This window comes from Oncorhynchus gorbuscha, linkage group LG05, assembly GCF_021184085.1.
Source record: "Oncorhynchus gorbuscha isolate QuinsamMale2020 ecotype Even-year linkage group LG05, OgorEven_v1.0, whole genome shotgun sequence".
Classification (NCBI taxonomy): Eukaryota; Metazoa; Chordata; class Actinopteri; order Salmoniformes; family Salmonidae; genus Oncorhynchus; species Oncorhynchus gorbuscha.
The window spans coordinates 52643399-52667292 of NC_060177.1; the positions used below are offsets into that span (position 1 = coordinate 52643399).

Consider the following 23894-nt stretch of genomic DNA (forward strand, 5'->3'; position numbering starts at 1 on the left):
AAAATATCCAACAACCATTTTCCGGTAGGAATTAGCTTAACATTTCTCCTCTATTCCCTGATCATTATAAACCAGTGAACATCAGTCATGGGCTCTTTACCTTATCTCCATGTGTCCATTTGACCACTCAACTCCTCCAAACCCCATCCCCAACTCCCTTTAAAACAATTTGCTATTTGACATACAGGAATAACTATTGATTGACGGCTCGTATTACCGGAGGTTTGGGCAATGCAATGTTGCCAGGAGAGACTAATTCATTAATTTATCAATATTTATATTCGCAAAGGTTACTGAATTAAGCACTGAGATTGGATTGCTATAGAATTGACTGTCAGCAGGAAGAGAGTGACCGTTTCTTTAACAGAATCAAAACTGTTTTTGTTTCAGACAACGTCCTCCACAGCTCCTTATCAGAAGCTAAAATATTGGGCACTCTTTTCTCACTAATATAGAGCAGAGGAGGCTGGTGGGAGGAGCTATAGGAAGGCGAACTCATTGTGATGACTGGAATGGAATGAATGGGTCATGTGTTTGATACTGTTCCATTAATTCCATTTCAGCCATCACAATGAGCCTGTCCTCCTATAGCTCCCCCCACCAGCCTCCTCTGGTGTACAGCGTAAGATACTGTACAGTATACCATTAGGACTGTGCATTTTCTCAATTGATCACAAAATAGACTGTGACTCAAGTATCTTTGCAAGAGATATTGTCCAATAAGGCAAAGAGAGGTAGGTGTGTGTATTTACCTGGCTGGTACCTCTATGTTGGAGATGGCGTAGAAGTATTTGAGGAGGTTGTCTTTCTGGACGTAGGTTCCCCCCAGGGCCGGCCTCAGCAGCCTCAGTCTCAGGTTGGTGAAAGTGAAGAAGTCCCTCAGGCCCTTCATACTCTCCATGCGTGTGTACAGACTGTCCATGTTGAGCAGCTTGGGCCCTGTGAAGATAGTGAAGCGTGCCATCACCTCGAAGCGCAGCACCTTCTCGTTCTTGGAGCCCACCCAGCGAGAGTACTGCTCTGTGCAGATGACCCGCGTCACATTGGTGGCCGACAGGTCCTGCACCCGCTTAGCGGGCATGCCGAAGGCTTCCATGCAGTCGTCGGCGTAGAACTGGTAGGGCTGCCAGGTGCGCCCTTTGTCTAGGGACTTGTCCAGCACCATCATGGTGGGGCGGCCATACTCGAAGGTGACCTGAATGTCGTCGGTCAACTCCAGGCTCTTGTTCCAGGCCAGGGAGATGTTGGCCAGCAGGGGCTCCGGGTAGCGGCTCCATGTCACCGTCTGCCAATAGGTGATGAGGCCGCTGCGCTCACGATCCTGCATCAGCTGGGGAGGGTGAGCCAGGTCCGGGTTGGAGGCGTCACACTCGTCACTACACAGGTAGGGGTTCTCCTGATAGAGGGAGATGGGGGGGAAAGAAAACTGGTCAATGTTGGAAAACACTGTTCATCTCCCTTCCCCATTAGAAAAAAGAAAACATTTACTAGCTCATCACTTGTTAACATTCTAAATCCACACTGAGCGAGTTCTTTGTAAGTATTCAGCATAGAATATATGACTCAGCAGAATGACTCCCTAAAAGGTTCCCGGAAACTCAAAGTAGGCTATACAACGGATGTTTTTCATAGTATTTATTGGTTCTTTGCATGTCTTTGCTAATGAGAAATAAGTCAGATAAAATAAAATAAAGTTACATACTCATTATCTTATATAGGCTACTAGCCCCACCAAAAAAAATACACCCAAGCAACATGAAACAACCAGGAAACAGATTTTCCAAAACAATCTGGTCAACTTCAGGTCCCCCTGAGACCATGTCTGTGTGCTTGTCCCAACATGCTCACCATATGTCCCCATGAAACAGTTTGTGAGCTCTGTTTGGTGAATAGCCATCTGGGAATTCCTACATACAGGGTGATAATTGCACATAATCTGGTTACAATGACACTAATTTAATGCACATTGTAAATTACAGTGTTCCATTGAATCAAATTTCATCATCACTCCAAAAAAGATCAGCGAGACTACTGAAATGCGTTGCATACCTAAAAGTCCGACATTATATAGCTTCAACAGTGTCATAGATGTTTCACTTTACCCCGAAGCTGTAACACTGCTCTACTGACACACATGGATTACACACAGAATGGATTAACATGAGGGTTGCCTACCAAGTGGTCATCCCTGACCTCTAAATCCCAGTCTCACATTGGTCGGCCTGAGTGCAAACTGTCACACGTCTTGTCATCAACAGTCATCCTCACTCACACGGTTTCCAGGCCTGGGTTCAGATACAGTATTTGAGAATATTTCAAATAGTATCTGTATTTGATTGAACTTGCCTGTTGCAATTTAACCAATCAAACATGTAAAAAAGGCACTCCAGGCAGGCTATTGGCAGTAGAATGGCCTTACTAAGGAGCTCAGTGACTTTCAACGTGGCACCTTAATAGGATGCCACCTTTCCAACAAGTCAGTTAGTCAAAATTCTCCCCTGCTAGAGCTGCCCGGGTCAAATATAAGTGCTGTCATTGTGAAGTGGAAACATCTAGGAGCAACAACGGTGTGAAGTGGTAGGCCACATAAGCGCACAGAACGGGACCGCCGAGTGCTGAAGCGAGAAAAAAATTGTATTTTCTGCGGTTGCAAAACTCACTACTGAGTTCCAAAGTGCCTCTGGAAGCAACGTTAGCACAAGAATTGTTCTTTGCGAGCTTCATGAAATGGGTTTCCATGGCTGAGCAGCCAAGCACTGGCTGGAGTGGTGTAAAGTTCGCCGCCATTGGACTCTGGGTATGGCAGATGCCAGGAGAACGCAATGCATAGTGCCAACTGTAAAGTTTGGTGGAGGAGGAATAATGGTCTTGGGCTGTTTTTCATGGTTCAGGCTAGGACCCTTAGTTTAAGTGGAGGGAAATCTTAACACTGCAGCATTACAATGACATTCTAGATGATTGTGTGCTTTCAAGTTTGTGGCAACAGTCAGCGGAAGACCCTTTCTTGTTTCACCATAGCAATGCCCCCATGCACAAAGCAAGGTCCATACAGAAATGGTTTGTCGAGATCATTGTGGAAGAACTTGACTGGCCTGCACAGAGCCCTGACCTCAACCCCATCAAACACCTTTGGGATGAATTGGAACGCCAACTGCGAGCCAGGCCTAATTATGACTGAATGGAAGCAAGTCCCCGCAGTAATGTTCTAACATCTAGTGGAAAGCCTTCCCAGAAGAGTGGAGTCTGTTATAGCAGCAAAGGGGTGACCAACTCTATATTAATGCCCATGATTTTGGAATGAGATGTTCGACGAACAGGTGTCCACATACTTTTGGTAATGTACTGTACATTCTTTCCCCTTTATGTCAATGGTGTTATGAGAGCCACACACAACAGGTGCCCAAGCCAGAGCCTCAGCTTCTTCTACCTTTAGCCCACAATCCTTGCCTCCTTCTGCAGAGCACACAAATCCAGTTCAACTGCTACACCAGGTGGCTTTCACCACTAAACTGCTCCAGCAATTATCCACACTGGATTCCTGTCACAGTTAAAGAGCAACCCAGTGCTAAGTAGACTGTTTGCCCACTTCTCAGTGACAGCCTCAGGGAATTCAGAATGGATCTTTCTCTCTCTCTCTCTCGCACACACACTGGAGGAGAACCACGAACTTTGATCCCCTTTCACTGACCAATAGGTTTCTTTGTGTTTGAGATAATCCAACATTCTATCCTCAATGACAACAGAGGATTTTTCCTCTCTGCTAGAGTGGAAGCCCTCCACTGATCTCCCCTTTAAGCTGTGGTTTGATGGCATTAGGAAGGCAGCTCCATCGATGAGGTTCAGACACCCTGACTGTGAGTGGCTGGGGATCACTGACCTCTCTCCTGAAGATGACCTGGCCAGTTTATTCACTGAGTCAGAGTCCAGTTGACATTGTTAAGTCCAATCAGAAGGACATCTGTGGACCTGCACTGACCGAAATAGATGGGAAGGATGAGGAAGAGACAGAAAGTGTGTGTTGCGGAAATGGAGAGGAGAGGTCATGTAAGAGGAGACGAGTCGAGACGTGAGGACCAGGATGATAAAACTAGAAAGGCAGTTGAGCCCAGAGATTTGGACGGTACCTCAGTCCACAAACATGCCCAACTGCATTGGTGTAGATGGGGAGCATTGAGCCATGTACTGTATGGGAAGCTAGTGTTTAGAGCTGCTATTCCCTCAGCTGGTGAGATGCGTTTCCTCGCTTGACTTAATTAATGTGAAGGAAGCTCCTGATACAACATCTGGAAAACAGCAGCCTAATTATACCAGAGACAAAACAAGCCGCACAAGACCCTCACCTGTCCCAGCATGGGCCACTGCCTACTGTTTTAAATCTGCGCGCGCGCACACACACACACACACACCATTTCACACTGTATTATGTTCATAGCACCATTAGAAAAAGTTGGTCATCTGTGGTCATCAGCATAAATTAGAATGTAATCAATCAAAAACCTTTCTTGAAAAATATTGTATCTCCCTGAAAGGATGACAGAGGATTACCATACGCACAACTTAATTTGAAGAATCATCCAGGACCTGCAGTGGCATGAAAACAGGCGAATGGAGATGATTGCATGTGGGCATAGAGAAACGGAATGAAATCGCTACCCTTTGGGAGCACAGGACAAGGGGCTGAAGCTGCCAGGACTCACGTAAAATGAATGACACAGGACAGAACTGACCAAAGCGGCACGTTAGTGACAATACATTAACTCTCCACCGGTAGGATAAATATGGTGACATATCCTCACATGATCTAATCTGAACATGTGTTTTAACCTACTGCAAATAGTGTACCAAATTGAAGTCCTTACTATAGTGTACTCCACTGCTGTGCTGCAACCTGCACTGCTTATTTTTTAGTTCCGGCTGTTTGGGCATTTTAAAATAAGCAAATGCAATGTGGGGCAGGATTATATCTAATATGTTGCGACCATTACTGTTGAAAAGAGTACTTGTAATTAATCATTTGAGGTCACAGGATGGAGAGTGGCAGTGATGCCTCACTTCAGTTATGGACAAGGTCTGGCTCCTCTCTTCGTCTTTCAATGTGTGTGTAATCACATCAATAGTGGGTCGAGATGTGTCATTTTGCTTAGCTCCCTCCCTCCTTCCCTCCTCTGCTCATTAAGCAATGCTACACACAGAGTGCACCCCCCTCCCAGCACCCGCTAACATCATGCATGGCGGAGGGGGGGGGCACTGACTAAAAATGCAACGGCATCTCCTGTGGGCCTAGTGGCTGAAATGTGCTCTAAATCATTCATGAGCCAGAAAGCTTTCCAACGAAAGCCAGCATACTCATTCTGGGGATGGCTTATTCTAATCAATGATGTTGCTTTCCGAAAGGAAAGCATGAAAAACGTTGTCAATTGAGTGCACTCAATTGACAAGTCCAAAGCATGTAATTTATGTAAAATGGGCTACAGAACACTATCATATTGCACTGTAAGAGTCATGACAAGTCTAAATATGGGACTGTGTCTAGCTGTATTGGGTAGCCCTTTGGTAATGGGCCACTCATGGCACATTTACCTTTCCATAAGATGAATGGTCAGATCACTGGAGGAACGATAATTTACCAAAGAGCTTCTTGCCATAGAAGCACGTCGACACTGAGTCTTCCTTCTTCAACAGCACAGTCAACAGGAGGCCACTTTACATTTCATAAAATGTTCATGACTAGACTACTTTGGGGCTAAAGAGAGGCCAACAAGTCTTTCACTTTAAACTGGTCAATGGTCATTAAGAATCATATTGTGGCTGATCAGCATTTCTCGAAGTAGTAGGCTTACCAGTATGCCAACAGCCAAACCACCCTGCTGCATCCCTGGCTTCCGTCTAAAGCTAAGCAGGGTTGGACCTGGTCAGGGCTTGGATGGGAGAATGCATGGAAAAATCAAGTTGCTGCTGGAATTGATGTTGGAGAGCCAGTTGAAGGGTGTAAGGTGGACAAATTCCCCCGGGGGGAAAGTGATGAGGAAGCTACCCTGCACAGGGTGCCTTTCATTGGACGAGACATAAACCCTGATTGTCTGTCCGGACATCCTGTGGTCTCCAAAGATCTCTTAACACTCATGGCAAGAGATTGGATGGTACCCATGTCCTGACTAAATTCCCAACCTGGCTCATGCTATCATAGCTCTCTCTAATTATCCCCAGCTTCAATTTGGCAAAATCCAGGCTAACCTCTCCACTACCACATCCAATGTGTGGTTAGTAATCCGGCACAAAAAAAAGCTGCGATTAGCATTACACAGCTGGATGCTACATATTGCTGCATGTTTAGTTGCAATGTGATGATCATAATTACCATTGGTGATATTTAGGATGTTAAAAGTGACTTGTCTCTTACCACAAAGACAGATGCTCAAATCAGAGTGAGTGATTGACAAGTCTAAGGCTATATAACAATTGATAACCAGGAGTTTCAGGTAACACACTATAAAATTGTACATGGTATGCTCTGTGATCATGGTTTGATCGTCCTCTCTTCATGGGTTCCTAAAGTACAACCCAGCTGGACAAATGATATATTTGCTTGTTTTACAATCAAGCCCTCGGCTGGATTCCCACAGCAACATTGTCAGCCTCTCTTATAGAAATGAACCTCACCCATGTCAGCACTCTCCCAAAAAACAGGAACATACCATATATATACTGCTCAAAAAAATAAAGGGAACACTAAAATAACACATCCTAGATCTGAATGAATGAAGTATTCTTATTAAATACTTTTTTCTTTACATAGTTTAATGTGCTGACAACAAAAATCACACAAAAATGATCAACGGAAATCAAATTTATCAACCCATGGAGGTCTGTATTTGGAGTCACACTCAAAATTAAAGTGGAAAACCACACTACAGGCTGATCCAACTTTGATGTAATGTCCTTAAAACAAGTCAAAATGAGGCTCAGTAGTGTGTGGCCTCCACGTGCCTGTATGACCTCCCTACAACGCCTGGGCCTGCTCCTGATGAGGTGGCGGATGGTCTCCTGAGGGATCTCCTCCCAGACCTGAACTAACGCATCCGCCAACTCCTGGACAGTCTGTGGTGCAGCGTGGCTTTGGTGGATGGAGCGAGACATGATGTCCCAGATGTGCTCAATTGGATTCAGGTCAGGGGAACAGTCCATAGCAACAATGCCTTCCTCTTGCAGGAACTGCTGACACACTCCAGCCACATGAGGTCTAGCATTGTCTTGCATTAGGAGGAACCCAGGGCCAACCGCACCAGCATATGGTCTCACAAGCGGTCTGAGGATCTCATCTCGGTACCTAATGGCAGTCAGGCTACCTCTGGCGAGCACATGGAGGGCTGTGCGGCCCCCCAAAGAAATGCCACCCCACACCATGACTGACCCACCGCCAAACCGGTCATGCTGGAGGATGTTGCAGGCAGCAGAACGTTCTCCACGGCATCTCCAGACTGTCACGTCTGTCACATGTGCTCAGTGTGAACCTGCTTTCATCTGTGAAGAGCACAGGGCGCCAGTGACGAATTTGCCAATCTTGGTGTTCTCTGGCAAATGCCAAACGTCCTGCACGGTGTTGGGCTGTAAGCACAACCCCCTCCTGTGGACGTCGGGCCCTCATACCACCCTCATGGAGTCTGTTTCTGACCGTTTGAGCAGACACATGCACATTTGTGGCCTGCTGGAGGTCATTTTGCAGGGCTCTGGCAGTGCTCCTCCTTGCACAAAGGTGGAGGTAGCGGTCCTGCTGCTGGGTTGTTGCCCTCCTACGGCCTCCTCCACGTCTCCTGATGTACTGGCCTGTCTCCTGGTAGCGCCTCCATGCTCTGGACACTACGCTGACAGACACAGCAAACCTTCTTGCCACAGCTCGCATTGATGTGCCATCCTGGATGAGCTGCACTACCTGAGCCACTTGTGTGGATTGTAGACTCCGTCTCATGCCACCACTAGAGTGAAAGCACCGCCAGCATTCAAAAGTGACCAAAACATCAGCCAGGAAGCATAGGAACTGAGAAGTGGTCTGTGGTCCCTACCTGCAGAACCACTCCTTTATTGGGGGTGTCTTGCTAATTGCCTATAATTTCCACCTGTTGTCTATTCCATTTGCACAACAGCATGTGAAATGTATTGTCAATCAGTGTTGCTTCCTAAGTGTACAGTTTGATTTCACAGAAGTGTGATTGACTTGGAGTTACATTGGGTTGTTTAAATGTTCCCTTTATTTTTGAGCAGTGTATATATAGTACACTCAAGCTTACAGCTTTACAGGATACAAAATACTACATATAAATGTACATTTATAACCCTAAAGTTACTATTCATATGAGCTCATGGTGTTGCACCGCTCATACTGCTAGTGTTAAACAGCGTTATAAATAAACGGTATCACTCAAGGTGTGAGTCCCTGTAGGGAGGCACAAACACAATAACAAACCTAATCTAATGATATTGTTTGAGACAAACAAAATTAACTTGGTTAAATAACCTGATATACTGTCGTGTAGACTTTGTGTGTTTCATTCTGAAAACAGCAGGCCAAAGCAGAAATGATTTGTTTTATTGAATATTGCTGCTGCTATATTTTTTTCATTTAGTCATATTTAATCTTTATAGAAAATATAAATAGCATGTTTATTTGATTATTTAAGTTATTCTATAGCACTATTCTGTTCTGTTCTAATCTATTTTATTGGTTTATACACCGGTTGGGTCTAATCCTGGATGCTGATTGGATAAAACCGCATTCCAGCTGATGTCTATTCCACAAATTACCACCAGCTAAAGCTATAGCGTTGAAAAGCCTATTTGCTCTGTTCCATCTCAGTGCGCAATCCACTGTCGGGGGAGGGGGGAGGAGGGGGAGGAGGAGGGGGAGGGGGAGGGGGGGGTGCTCCTGTGGCTGAATGGAAGCAACTCCCCGCAGAAATGTTGGTGGAAAGCCTTTCCAGAAGAGTGGAGGCTGTTGCAGCAGCAAAGGGGGACCAACTCCATATTAATAATAATTTTTGTAATGAGATGTTCGACGAGCAGGTATTCACATACTTTTGGCCATGTAGTGTATCTATTGAGGCAGTGATTCCAAAATAAAAGTAATTGTGTCTTGAAGTCTTGTTTGCATTTTCACTATAATAACACGTAGCCTACTGAAAGTAGGTTTCAACTCTTATGTTCGGAGTTGTCTCATAGAAAAGGTACATTTTCCTGCCATCTTGTTCGAGATCAAAGTTTCTCATCTCATATCTAGGATCAGATACCCTAACGATATCCTTAATATCCAGAAAACCTTCCATGTCAGTTTTTCAAAACTTCAAAGTGTAGGCCTATAAAAATCATCTAAGTATAAAACTGGTGCTGATGGTTACACCAACTGAATTCAAACTTAAACTTACCAGGGTACAGAACCTCTCCGGGGGGTTGCCGCAAGTGATGCCAGGAGGATCCACCCTAATTTGCACGAACTCCTTCATAGCCATTGGTTTTGGCTGGCACGCATAAAACTCCCATGTTGGTCCATCGTCCGTACTAAACAGCGACTTGCATATGTCATACTGGCCAAGGGTCAGAGTAACAAAGTGCAAATGAAAAAGCACCTGTGAGAGCATGGCACTCGTAGAGACCACACCCATGGTCCAAGACCGAGAGTCCGGAGGGAAGAGGGAAGTGGTGCCACCGTCGGTCCACACAGGGAGAGGATCAGCTTGGAATCCGGTTGGTTTTCATGTTGGGAGAGACACCTGCCGCTTGCAGGATACAGCCTTACAACTCTGCTGGTTTTGTATACAAATGTATGCCTGCCTAAATAAGTTACACTTCTGTTTTGAAGTATTTGGTATCTTATGTTTAAAAACAATTCAAATTAAAGTATTACTTTAAATTATAGTTACAATAACTTATTTTATTAGAAATGTATACAACGCTAAATCTTTCTCAGATCGACCCCCTTTGGCACTCCAGGCAAGCCATGCTAAAAGCAGTCGATATGTCCATGAGTAGAGCATTGAGAATATTCCCGCTGTCCACTCAGAAGCTCTCTAGATGAGATTTTGTTGTGTTTTCACGTCAGTCAAAGGAAGTATTTACATGCTCCATCGTTGGCTATATTGAGAAGGAGAAAATACAATAATTTATTAAACATTTAACTTTTTGGGGGGGAAATTGCCACTCACATTTCCACACAAAAAAAGGCAAACTAAAACTATATCTAATAGGCTACTGCTACTATACAGATGATTTTATTTCGTTTTTACAACTAGCAATTAGGTTAAACATATCTTTCATTAGAGGAACTTGAACCCATTTGAAATCTGTTCAAATGAATATCGGTAGGCTATACCGTAGCTTATAAATAAATAATATTGTAATCTTTCATGTTTGTTTTCACAACCAATCTATATTCACAAGACTACCATAATTAAGGAATTTCCCAAACATAACTGCAAGTAAAAAAAGATATACCCTCGTCCTCACAGACGGATGTCTGTTGCGCTCTTGGCTTTGCCAACTATTGCCATCAGAGGTACCATAACTGTCGAGAACTTCTCATAGGCAGATGGTGACAGACCTAGGCTGTAGTCTACAATTGGCAAATAAAAATAACTAATTTGATCAACTTGTATCATGTTTGGACTTGTCCTATAATGTGGACATCTGATGTTCTTTTCGTTGATACTCTTTCCAAAGCTCTGAAATTCTCTGAAGTGTGTAGCCTAATGCTGCCTTCAAATGTAGGCTATAATGCTTGATTATAAGAAACAACTGTAGCAAGTCACTGGTTGCAAGATTATAAGCATTATAGTCCTATACAAATTTGAAGGTGCACGGTTACAACAGTTACTATCCTCTATGTTCACGGTGGAACTCGAACACTTACCAAATTGCTCCGGGAAAATATGATCATTCTGTCATGGGTGCATCCTTTGCAAAAGTGTTATCAGCATTCAAAAGCCTCAGCATTGGTTCGTCGTTGAAATAAAGCTTAACGTTACCGTATTCCCTTCTGTAAGAGGATTAGATGAGATGCTCTCCCCTTCTGTTTGTTTCCCTTCTGTTTTTATACTTTGAGGAAAGCAGTGCGTTAGGATGGTATCCTATACATCCCGTACGCACAATAGTTGACTTCTTGTTCGAAATATATTATATTTCAATACTTTTTCCAGAAGTGGTACTGCCTCAATTAATGTTCCGTTACTTTTTGCGATTTCGGTTTTGTCCTAGGCGCTCAAGGGCAGAAGGAAAGAGCTCGCTCTCGCTCTCTCTCTCTCTCGACCTCACTTTCCCCTATGCATAAACACACTCGCTTATTTCATAAATTCCCTCCTGCCATTGTTCTCCTGCTCTCTTCTCGTTTCCACATTTAGCTCTCAGTATCTGATTTGCTAACTACGTGTGTGTGAAGCAGGTACGCAACTTTTACCGGTCAGAAATATAACCACCCCATGAGCCGATCGGGCTACCCGTCCTGCTTAAAGGAGCAGCTCAAAAATCACTCAAGGCAGACATAAGGATCTCTAGTTTTCGCTAAGCAATAGGCTAACACAACACTGTTTAACAGTTAAACAACTTGAAGTTCCTGTATGGCTCTTAAAGCATAGCGCATGCATCTTCAACAGTGCAGGCGTCCACAATTTTGTAACGGTTTCTCTTGAGCGGATGGTCAGCAGCCAGAACATAGTTATAAATAATTTGTACTCTGCAAGTTGACTGCAAGAATCCCAAACATATGTAGGATTTGACAAAAACAGAATCATTTCAAACCTTGATTACATTGGAATACAATCGCATATGCCTCTATTGATGCGTGGGAATAATTGGGAACGGATTTCCAAAGTTAAAATCCGTTTGAGCTGATTTCCTGGTGATTTTACAGTGAAAATTATACATAGAAAAAAATATATAGCCAATTTATAGGATATATACATAGCTCAGATAACTTGGGTGGCCAAATAAAATCTACCACAACCAATCCCCAACAGGGAGCCGTGTGGCAAATTTGGGCCGTGGTTGATTTTAATTTGGCCACTCAAGTTCTGAGCAAAACATATATTGCATATATAGCCTATAAAATTGGCTATATATTTTTATGTATAATTTTAGCAAACTAACTTATGCTATTTACATTGTTGACAATTACATTAGCCTACTTAATACCCAATTAAGCTGGATAGTAAAAACACATTTTTAAAAAGCAGCCAAAACCCTTAATTTGCCACTTTTGGATGGGTGTAATTGAAGTAACAACATCAAAGCCTTAAGGGGGCTTCTCATGGAAGAACACTAAATTGAGCTGTCCATGGTCCTGATGCGTGGCCACACAGACCAATGGGTGTAAACAGCCTCCACATTTCTATAGGTCATCTGAGGCCAAATTATTGTCACAGACAGACACGGGCACTGACAATGCACAATGTTTGTAGACAGCAATATAAAAGGTAGTTAAAAATGATTTAAGAAGTAGTTGAATGGGCAAATGTATACTGGCAGTGAGCAAATGAGAAGACAGCAGGCACGGAAAGCGTGAACTACATTTCCCTTGCTACGCATTGCATCTCGATGACGGTGTTTATGCGACGTTCATCTCAGCGTGCGAAAAAAATGGCGGACGCAATGAACGTTGGTGTGAATTTAGAAGCATTTTCTCAAGCAATAAGTGCTATTCAGGCACTTCGTTCAAGTGTAACAAGGGTTTTTGACTCTCTGAAAGATGGGATGAAAAACAAAGAAACCCTCGAAGGACGCGAAAAGGTTTTTATTACCGAGTTTCAAGATAACCTGCAGTCTGTGAATCGCGACTTGAAGTGAGTAGTTGTAAACGTTAAGTGCTAACGTTAGCTAGGTAAATCTTTGTTGTAAACACACAAGTTAGCGTGCTCGATAGGCGTGAGGAATGAATGTTATCTAACTAAAAAGTTATTTCCAACTAGCTAGTATCCATGACTTAGCTGAAGTGTAAATGGTGTGTGTGCCCAACGTTAGCCTAGCTTACAGACCATTGCTAAATAAAGTGTGCGCGCGCAAGTGAAATGTCATAGCAACTAACGTTAGCTAGCAAAACAATAAAACATACTGCCATTCTTGTAGGCACCTCTATTTTGAATGTATTTTAAATTGTGAACGTGTAGCTAGCTAAGTTCACATTACTTTGATGTGAAAGCAAAAGTTGAACTCCCAGAAGGAATGTTCTAACGTGCCTCAATGCTGCAAAATAGTTTTTTTCTACACTGAACAAAAATATAAACGCAACATGTTCATTTCATGAGCTGAAATAAAATAACCCAGAATTCTTCCATATGCACAAATCTTCTCTCAAATTGTGCATACACATTTTTTACATCCCTGTTATTTAGCATTTCTCAAAAATCCATCCACCTGCCATTTTTGGGGGGGAGTTTGTAATTGTTTGAGTTAAACACTTTGAAAATGCTAAATATTTTTTGTGGAACAAACAAGAAATAAGACAAAACAGAACTTGAGCGTGCATAACTATTCACCCCCAAAAATGCAATACTTTGTAGAGCCACATTTTGCAGCAATTACAGCGGCAAGTCTCTTGGGGTATGTCTCTATAAGCTCGGCACATCTAGCCACTGGGATTTTTGCCCATTCTTTAAGGCAAAACTGCTCCAGCTCCTTCAAGTTTGATGGTTTCTGCTGGTGTACAGCAATCTAAGTCATACCACAGATTCTCAATTGTATTGAGGTCTGGGCTTTGACTAGGCCATTTAAATGTTCCCCTTAAACCACTAGTGTTGCTTTAGCAGTATGCCTAGGGTCATTGTCCTGCTGGAAGATGAACCTCTGTTCCAGTCTAAAATCTCTGGAAGACTGAAACAGGTTCCCCTCAAGAATTTCCCTGTATTTAGCGCAATCCATCCCTTACCAGTTTCCCAGTCCCTGGCGATGAAAAACATCCCCCCAGCATGATGCTGCCACGCTTCACTGTGTGGATGGTATTCTCAGGGTGATGAGGTGTTGGGTTTGCGCCGGACATAGAATTTTCCTTGATGTCCAAAAAGCGCAATTTTAGTCTCATCTGACCAGAGTACCGTCTTCCATAGGTCTGGGGAGTCTCCTACATGCCTTTTGGCGACACCAAATGCGCTTGCTTAATTTTGTCCTTTAAGCAATGGCTTTTCCTGGCCAGTCTTCCGTAAAGCCCAGCTATGTGGAGTGTATGTCTTAAAGTGTTCCTATGGACAGATATTCCAATCTCTGCTGTGGAGCTTTGCAGCTCCTGCAGGGTTATCTTTGGTTTCTTTGTTGCCTCTGATTAAATGGTCCATGAGTTTTGGTGGGTGGCCCACTCTTGGCAGGTTTGTTTTGGTGCCATATTCTTACAATTTTTAAAATCATGTATTCAATGGTACTCTGTGGGATGTTCAAAGTTTGATCTTTTTTTATATAACCCAACCCTTCTCTGTACTTCTCCACAACTTTGTCGCTGACCTGTTTTGATAGCCCTTGCTAAGTGGTGTTGCAGACTCTGGGCCTTTCAGAACAGCTGTATATATAATGAGATCATGTGACACTTAGTTAGATTGCACACAGGTGGATGTTATTTAACTATGTGACTTCTGAATGTAATTAATTGCACCAGATCTTATTTAGGGGCTTCATAGCAAAGGGGTGAATACGTATGCATGCACCACTTTTCCATTTTTTTGTAGAATTTTTGTTAATATTTATTTGTATTTTTAATTCACCAATTTGGACTATTTTGTGTGTGTCCATTACATGAAATCCAAATAAATATCCATTTAAATTACAGGTTGTAATGCAATAAAATAGGAAAAACGCCAAGGGGGATGAATACTTTTGCAAGGCTCTTACTTTTGCAAGGATCCTTAAACAGGTGTAGGGTTCCACATTTTGGGGAATATTCAAAGGTGGGAATTAACAGGAATATATGGGAATTAACAGAAATATATGCAAATGTAATATTAATACTATTGTGGATGTTTTTTGCATTGGCTATATTTACCATATAATATGGAGACAGAAACAAACCTTTTACTTTTAATGAGTAGACATAATTGCAAATGATTAAAGCCTTCCAATAATAAAAAATAATAAAAAATAAAAAATACTATTTAGTTATGAATTTAACTTTAATTAAATTAGTTGACTCTTCACATGGGATGATATCACTGGACAACAAAAGAAAGGGAATATTAAATGATCCCCAATGATCCATCGCATCTCCAAAAAAACATTTTCAACATCTGTAAAATGAGTCTACAAACTAAAGCTTTGATTGTCTTCCCCTCAGGCTCCTATGTCTTCTCCCTGGACCTCCTCAATGTCCACCCCTTGAACATCAGACTCTGAGGCCTCTTCTTTACTGTCACTTTCCAACCTTGTTGAGGATGGCTTGTTGTCAGGCTCAAAAAGCCTACATTTTTCAACTCTTGTATTGGTCAGCCTTTTGCGTGCTTTGGTGTGTGGTTTCCCAAACAAGGACCAGTTGCGTTCTGAGGCGGCTGATGTTGGTGGGATTTGGAGGATGATGGAGGCAACATGGGAAAGAGCCTCGGATCCACAAAGTCCCTTCCACCAGGTGGCTGATGAGATATGTTGGCACGACTGCCATATTGCATCTCCATCCCAAAGCCCTTGCTTGGAAGTGTATTTCGCCAGACTGCCAAGAACGTTGCCCTCATCCAGGCCAAGGTGGCGAGACACGGTCGTGATGACACCATAGGCCTTGTCGATCTCTGCACCAGACAGGATGCTCTTGCCAGCATACTTGGGGTCCAACATGTACGCTGTGTATGGGCTTCAGGCAGAAGTCTTCAAGCTTTTTGATATATTTCAGAACTGCAGTTTCCTCTGCTTGGAGCAACAGTGAAGTGGGCAGGGCGGTACGGATTTCTTCTATTACATCTGCAAGCAGAGTCTTAACATCAGACAGGATGGCACTGTCTCCCGCAAGCCGTGCAATGGCTACTGCTATAGGTTTCAGGAGTTTCAGGCTGCTTACCACTCTCTCCCAAAATACATCACCCAGGAGGATCCTCTTGATTGGGCTGTCTATATCGGCAGACTGTGATATGGCCATTTCTTGGAGAGACTCCTTTCCCTCCAGGAGACTGTCAAACATGATGACAACACCACCCCAATGGGTGTTGCTGGGCAGCTTCAATGTGGTGCTCTATTCTTCTGACTTTGCTTGGTGAGGTAGATTTCTGCTACAACTTGATGACCCTTCACATACCTAACCATTTCCTTGGCTCTCTTGTAGAGTCTATCCATTGTTGTCAGTTACATGATGTCCCTGAGGAGCAGATTCAATGCATGAGTAGCACAGCCAATGGCTATGATGTGAGGGTAGGACTCCTCCACTTTAGACCAAGCGGCCTTCATGCAAATACCTTCTGTGGTCCAAGATAAATGATGACTGCCTTCAGTTCAATACACATTGTCTGTGAGCATCAGAGGTGAACCAGTTACATACACAGCTCGAGCAAAACATTCATCAGCATTTCTCTGACTATGTTCCTCTATTGAGTCAAAACCTTCTGATTCTAGGAGGACCATGAGCTGTTGCTATCAATAAGGTGTCTGATTCATCATTTTCACCTCGAATAGGAGTAGAGGGACGTTTGTCAGAGGTTGCTTGTTCTGAGGGAACTTTATGCTCTTGTCCAGATGATTCTGCATCTTGTTTGCATTCTTCACATATGATTTGGCACAGTATTTGCAAATGTACACAGCTTTTCCTTCTACATTAGCTGCAGTGAAATGTCATCACACATCCAGATAGTGCCCGTGGCATTTTCCAGTAAAGATTAGAATAAAAATGAGTAAAAAAAACAACAAATACAATTCCATGTACAGATAAATAGTTAACCTCTCTGGGATTTGTGGACCCACCTGGCCAAAAGTCAGGGAAAATGCAGAGGCCAAATTCAAATAAATTACTATAAAAATCAAACTTTCATTAAATCAAGATAGCAAATTAAAGCTACCCTTGTTGTGAATCCAGCCAACATGTCAGATTTCAAAAAGGCTTTTAGGCAAAAGCAAATGATGCTATTATCGGAGGATAGCACCTCTGTAAACAAAGAGAGAAACCATATTTCAACCCTGCAGGCGCGACACAAAACGCAGAAATAAAAATATAATTAATGTCTTACCTTTGACAAGCTTCTTTTGTTGGCACTCCAATATGTCGCATAAACATCACAAATGTTATTTTTGTTTGGTTAATTCCGTCGATATATATCCATAATGTCCATTTATTTGGCGCGTTTGATCCAGAAAAACACCGGTTCCAACTTGCGCAACGTGACTACAAAATATCTCAAAAGTTACCTGTAAACTTTGCCAAAACATTTCAAACTACTTTTGTAATACAACTTTAGGTGTTTTGTAACGTTAATAATCGATAAAATTGAAGACGGGATGATCTGTATTCAATACAGGAAGAAAACAAACTGTAGCTAGCTTTCTGGTCACGCGCCCTTGTTCAAGATGGCCGTACTTCTTCATTACACAAAGGAATAACCTCAACCAATTTCTAAAGACTGTTGACATCCAGTGGAAGCGATAGGAACTGCAAGAAGGTCCCTTAGAAATCTGGATTCCCAATGAAAACTCATTGAAAAGTGACCTCAAAACAAATATCTGAATGGTTTGACCTTGGGGTTTCGCCTGCTAAATAAGTTCTGTTATACTAACAGACATGATTCAAACAGTTTTTGAAACTTCAGCATGTTTCATATTCAAATATATTAATAATATGCATATCTTGTTTTCTGGGGTTGAGTAGCAGGCAGTTGAATTTGGGCATGCATTTCATCCGGATGTGAAAATACTGCCCCCTGTCACCAAGAAGTTAAGCAGTTAGATTAGACAACTCCTTTGTAAGATAAATGTTTTAAAATGAAACATGTATGGAAACAGGTGAATTAACTCTCCTGAGCAGTTTCAAGCAAGCTAAAACACACGTGGTAGAAAACTATCTAGCAGAAATGGTTAGAAATGATTTAAACACACTTTGCTGTAAGCTATTTACTAGTTAACAAAAAGTAATGTATGTCAGATGAAATATATTCACCCCACCCAGTATTGTAATCAAAACTTACCAGAAAGCATGTAGTCCTTGGCTCAGACAGTGTAGTAGTGTGGGCTCAATATCATCTCATTAGTGTGCAAGATCTTGAGAATCAGCTGTACAGTCATAGCCAAAAGTTTTGAGAATGACACAACTATTAATTTTCACAGTCTTCTTCCTCAGTTTGTATGAAGGCAGTTTCCATATACTCCAGAATGTTATGAAGAGTGATCACGTGAATTGCAAAGTCCCTCTTTGCCATTCAAATGAACTGAATCCCCCCAAAACATTTCCACTGCATTTCAGCCCTGCCACAAAAGGACCAGCTGACATCATGTCAGTGATTCTCTCATTAACACAGGTGTGAGTGTTGACGAGGGCAAGGCTGGAGATCACTCTGTCATGCTGATTGAGTTCGAATAACAGACTGGAAGCTTCAAAAGGAGGGTGGTGCTTGGAATTATTGTTCTTCCTCTGTCAACCATGGTTATGAATTATTGTTCTTCCTCTGTCACCCATGGTTACCTGCAAGAAAACATGTGTCATCATCATTGCTTTGCACAAAAAGGGCTTCACAGGCAAGGATATTGCTGCCGGTAAGATTGCACCTAAATCGACCATTTATCGGATCATCAAGAACTTCAAGGAGAGCGGTTCAATTGTTGTGAAGATGGCTTCAGGGCGCCCAAGAAAGTCCAGCAAGCGCCAAGACCGTCTCCTAAAGTTGATTAAGCTGCGGGATCGGGGAACCACCAGTAAAGAGCTTGCTCAGGAATGACTTTTGGAGGATGGCCTGGTGTAAAGAAGGGCAGCAAAGAATCCACTTCTCTCCAGGAAAAACATCAGGGACAGACTGATATTCTGCAAAAGGTACAGGGATTGGACTGCTGAGGACTGGGGTAAAGTCATTTTCTTGATGATTCCCCTTTCCGATTGTTTGGGGCATCTGGGAAAAAGCTTGTCCGGAGAAGACGAGGTGAGCGCTACCATCAGTCCTGTGTCAAGCCAATAGTAAAGAATCCTGAAACCATTCATGTGTGAGGTTGCTTCTCAGCCAAGGGAGCGGGCTCACTCACAATTTTGCCTAAGAACACAGCCATGAATAATAATATAATAATAATATATGCCATTTAGCAGACGCTTTTATCCAAAGCGACTTACAGTCATGTGTGCATACATTCTACGTAAAGAATGGTACCAACACATCCTCTGAGAGCAACTTCTCCCAACCATCCAGGAACAGTTTGGTGACGAACAATTCCTTTTCCAGCATGATGGAGCACCTTGCCATAAGGAAAAAATGATAATGAAGTGGTTCAGGTAACAAAGTATAGATATTTTGGGTCAATGGCTAGGAAAACCTTAATCCCATTGAGAATTTGTGGTCAATCCTGAAGAGGTGGGTGGACAAACACAAATTCCAGAGTTTATAACCCTTTGTAACCCTACACAGGTGCATCATGTGCTGGGGACAATAAAAGGCCGCTCTAAAATGTGCAGTTTTGTCATACAACACAATGCTATCTCTAGTTTTGAGGAAGCGTGCAATTGGCATACTAACTGTCCAACACTGCTGTTAATTTCTCTACCATAGTCCGCCTCCAACGTAGTTTTAGAGAATTTGGCAGTACATCCAACTGGCCTCACAATCCAAGACCATGTGCAACCACACTAGCCCAGGACCTCCACATCCGGCTTCTTCACCTTCGGGATCATCTGAGACCAGCCACCCGGACAGCTGATGAAACTGTGGGTTTGTATAACTAAAGAATTTATGCGCATTCTGTCAGAAGCCGTCTCAGGGAAGCTCATCTGCATGCTCGTCATCCTCACAATGGTCTTGACCGGACTACAATTTGCATCGTAACCGACTTCAGTGGGTAAATGCTCACCTTCGATTACCATTGGCATGCTGGAGAAGTGTGCTCTTCATGGATGAATCCCGGTTTCAACTGTACCCGGCAGATGGTAGACAGCGTGTATGGCATCGTGTGGGCGAGCAGTTTGCTTATGTCAATGTTGTGAACAGAGTCCCCCATGGTGGCGGTGGGGTTATAGTATGGGCAGACATAAGCTATGGACAACAAACACAATAGCATTTTATCGATGGCAATTTGAATGCACCGCGTGACGAGGTCCTGAGGCCCATGGTCGTGCAATTCATTCGCCGCCATCACCTCATGTTTCAGCATGATAATGCACTGCCCCATGTCACAAGGATCTGTGCACAATTCCTGAAAGTTGAAAATGTCCCAGTTCTTCCATGGCTTGCATACTCGGACACGTCACCCATTGAGCATGTTTGGGATGCTCTTGATCGACGTGTACGACAGCGTGCTCCAGTTCCCGCCAATATCCAGCAACTTCGCACAGCCATTGAGGAGTGAGACAACATTCCACAGGCCACAATCAACAGCCTGATCAACTCTGTGCAAAATAGATGTGTCGTGCTGCTTGAGGTAAATGGTGGTCCCAACAGGTACTGACTGGTTTTCTAATCCACGCCCCTACCTTTCTTTGAAAGCTATCTGTGACCAGCAAATGCATGTCTGTATTGTGTGAAATATATAGATTAGGGCCTAATGAATTGATTTCAATTGACTGATTTCCTTTAATGAACTGTAACTCAGTAGAGTGTTTGAAATTGTTGCATGTTGCGTTTATTTTTGTTCAGTTAATATACCTTTAGTCCTACACAAATCTTAACAAAGACGCATACCCTTGCGCCTCTAAAACGCCGTTACATAAACCGGGAAGCTGATGCAGGATCATTTATTACATAAGAAAGGCAGAAACGGACTCTTCATTGAAAATATTATGCATTTGCCATGTGCACGATTTTCTTTGGCTAGTGTAGAAGTTCTTAGATGATTTAAGATCCCAGTGTTAAAGGATGGGGATCCTTCTAGACTATACTACTGTCCCCTTTCGAAACTTTCTGTTATTGCCAAAGTCCTTGAAACGCTTAAGTTGGTGTCACCAGCCCGTGGTTTGGTCGCATCAATTTGTTTCCACGGCATCACGTAATAGAAAAAAATATTAATCACCTTTTATAAAGTAATTCACAGTGTTTTAGACCGTGTAACAGGCTACTGAGATGGTAGACTATTCAATAAATATGTTTAATCTAACATGTCTAAGCAGGATTGCATGATTTGAAGATACAGTCCATTCGGAAAGTATTCAGACCCCTAGACTTTTTCCACATTTAGTTGCGTTACAGCCTTATTCCAAAATCCTCATTCTCAATTTAAACACAATACCACAGAATGACACAGCCAAAAAATGTTTTATCAAATGTTTTGCATATGTATTACAAATGAAAAACAAATACCTTATTTACGTAAGTATTCAGACCCTTTGCTATGAGACTCGAAATTGAGCTCAGGTGCTTCCTGTTTCCATTGATCATCCTTGAAATGTTTCTACAATTTGATTGGTGTCCACCTGTGGTAAATTCAATTGATTGAACATGATTTGGAAAGGCACACACCTGTCTATATAAGGTCCCACAGTTAACAGTGCATGTCAGAGCAAAACCAAGGCATGAGGTCGAAGGAATTGTCCGTACAGCTCAGAGACAAGATAGTGTTGAAGCACAGATCTGCGGAAGGGTACCAATAAAGGTCTGCAGCATTGAAGGTCCCCAAGAACACAGTGGCCACCATCATTCTTAAATGGAAGACATTTGGAACCACCAAGACTATTCCTAGAGCTGACCGCCCAGCCAAACTGTGCAATCAGGGGGGAAAGCGCCTTCGTCAGGGAGGTGACCAAGAACCTGATGGTCACTCTGACAGCGCTCCAGTGTTTCTCTGTGGAGATGGGAGAACCTTCCAGAAGGACAACCATCTCTGCAGCACTCCACCAATCATGCCTTTATGGTAGAGTGGCCAGACAGAAGCCACTCCCCAGTAAAAGGCACATGACAGCCCGCTTGGAGTTTGCCAGAAGACACCTAAAGACTCTCAGACCATGAGAAACAAGATTCTCTGGTCTGAAGAAACAAAGCTTGGTTCCCTCAGGACCTCAGACTGCCGTGAAGGATCAACTTCCAACAGGACAACGACCCTAAGCACATAGCCAAGACAACGCAGGAGTGGCTTCAGGACAATTCTCTGAATGTACTTGAGTGGTCCAGCCAGAGCCCGGACTTGAACCTGTCCGAACAACTTTGGAGAGACCTAAAAATAGCTGTGCAGCGACGCTCCCCGTCCAACCTGACAGAGTTTGAGAGGATTTGCAGAGAAGAATGAGAGAAACTTCCCAAATACAGGTATGCCAAGCTTATAGCGTAATTCCCAAGAAGACTTGAGGCTGTTATTGATGCCAAAGGTGCTTCAACAGAGTACTGAGTAAAGGGTCTGAATACTTGTGTATATGTGAGATTTCATTATTCTTTTATTTGTATACATTTGCCCAAATGTACAAAAACCTGTTTTTGCTAAGTTTTTTCTCATCATCAATCTACATTTAACACCCTATAAATGAGAATGTAACCATTTTTAGAATAAGGCTGTAACATAAGAAATGTGGAAAAAGTCAGGGGTTCTGAATACTTTCCGAATGCACTGTATTTTGATGTGCAAGAGAGTCCAGTGATTATCGTGAATTGTGGTTTGACAATAGGTTGTCATATTTTGCTGTTAAAGTAGGGCTCCAGAATCTTCTGAATTTTGTTGTTCATTAAATATGAATTTGCCTCCCATCTTTATGTGCAATATTATCGTATGCTAATACATTTTGGGGCTATTTCACCACACGAGGAAGTGAAACTTAGAACACATTAGCTAGATCACTAACAAAAAATATAATACCCAATGCTAGTCGTAATCTAACAGTAAATGTGTCATGTCCTAAAAAAAGGTTGCGCTTGTAGACTGTTACCCTATGCACTCGCAATGGCTGACGCACAATTGCACATTTCGCTCGCTCCGTATCTGAAAGCCATATCAAATATATTTACAGATGACAAATACAAATTATACCCACAGAAAGCTGAGAACAACATCAGTTGCTTCCAAAGATGTGCATTTCACGCAAATGTTATACAATCCCTCACTGCACATCTGACCAGACAGAGAGAGAGCGTGGCTTGCTCATCACATCAGCAGGCCCGTGGTCAGGGCAGACACTTTCATTACAGGAATCATGAGGGTAATGCACTTTCCTGATTGACCAAATCATGGTTTTAGCCGCCAAAAATGTTGATGTTTTGAAACTTTTCAGTGAGGTGACCATGTAATGAATGTTCAGCTCGCACTGATGCTACCAGTTACGTTTTTTTTACTCGCACAGACAAGTCAAAGGGTCACATTGTGACTAAATGGCTGCAGTCCGGAGCCCTGTCTTGTTAGTGAGTAGCTGAAGGAGTTTTTATCCACCAATAATATCCTGAACAAGTTTCAGTCTGGATTTAGAAAGAAGCACAGCACTACTACGGCGACCATGAAAGTTACTAATACTGGAAGCACTTGATTCTAAACAGCATTGTGTTGCTTTGTTCATTGATTTGTCTAAGGTGTTTGACACCGTAGACTGAGATATTGATGCAGAGCTTGTCAAACGTAGGCCTTTCAAGTAAAGCCTTTTGTTGGTTTAATGATTTTCTTAGTGTTACAGTGGGGCAAAAAACTATTTAGTCAGCCACCAATTGTGCAAGTACTCCCACTTAAAAAGATGAGAGGCCTGTAATTTTCATCATAGGTACACTTCAACTATGACAGACAAAATGAGAAAGAAAATCACATTGTAGGATTTTTAATGAATTTATTTGCAAATTATGGTGGAAAATAAGTATTTGGTCACCTACAAA

The 23894-nt window shown here is 42.6% G+C and overlaps 2 protein-coding genes across 8 annotated transcripts in view; one reads left to right on the top strand and one right to left on the bottom strand.

Moving 5' to 3' along the window:
• The window catches only part of LOC124036024 (netrin-G2-like), a 57479-nt gene extending 45961 nt beyond the window's left edge, over positions 1-11518 (bottom strand). For 6 of the 7 annotated variants that reach the window (XR_006838839.1, XR_006838840.1, XM_046350083.1 and 3 more), the window contains exons 1-3: positions 10898-11518; positions 9417-10122; positions 753-1396 (exon numbers count right to left, since the gene is read on the bottom strand). Coding sequence is in view for 5 of the 7 variants with exons in the window: in XM_046350083.1 (XP_046206039.1) it covers positions 753-1396; positions 9417-9653 (881 nt within the window). In the remaining 2 variants the exon portion in view is untranslated. The remainder of the gene's footprint in view (positions 1-752; positions 1397-9416; positions 10123-10897) is intronic. The other variant, XM_046350084.1, reaches the window with a different exon arrangement.
• Positions 11519-12587: 1069 nt separating this feature from the next.
• The window catches only part of LOC124036025 (mediator of RNA polymerase II transcription subunit 27-like), a 108356-nt gene continuing 97049 nt past the window's right edge, over positions 12588-23894 (top strand). The window contains exon 1 of the mRNA XM_046350085.1: positions 12588-12821. Within this exon, the coding sequence (XP_046206041.1) occupies positions 12589-12821 (233 nt within the window). The 5' untranslated portion in view covers position 12588. The remainder of the gene's footprint in view (positions 12822-23894) is intronic.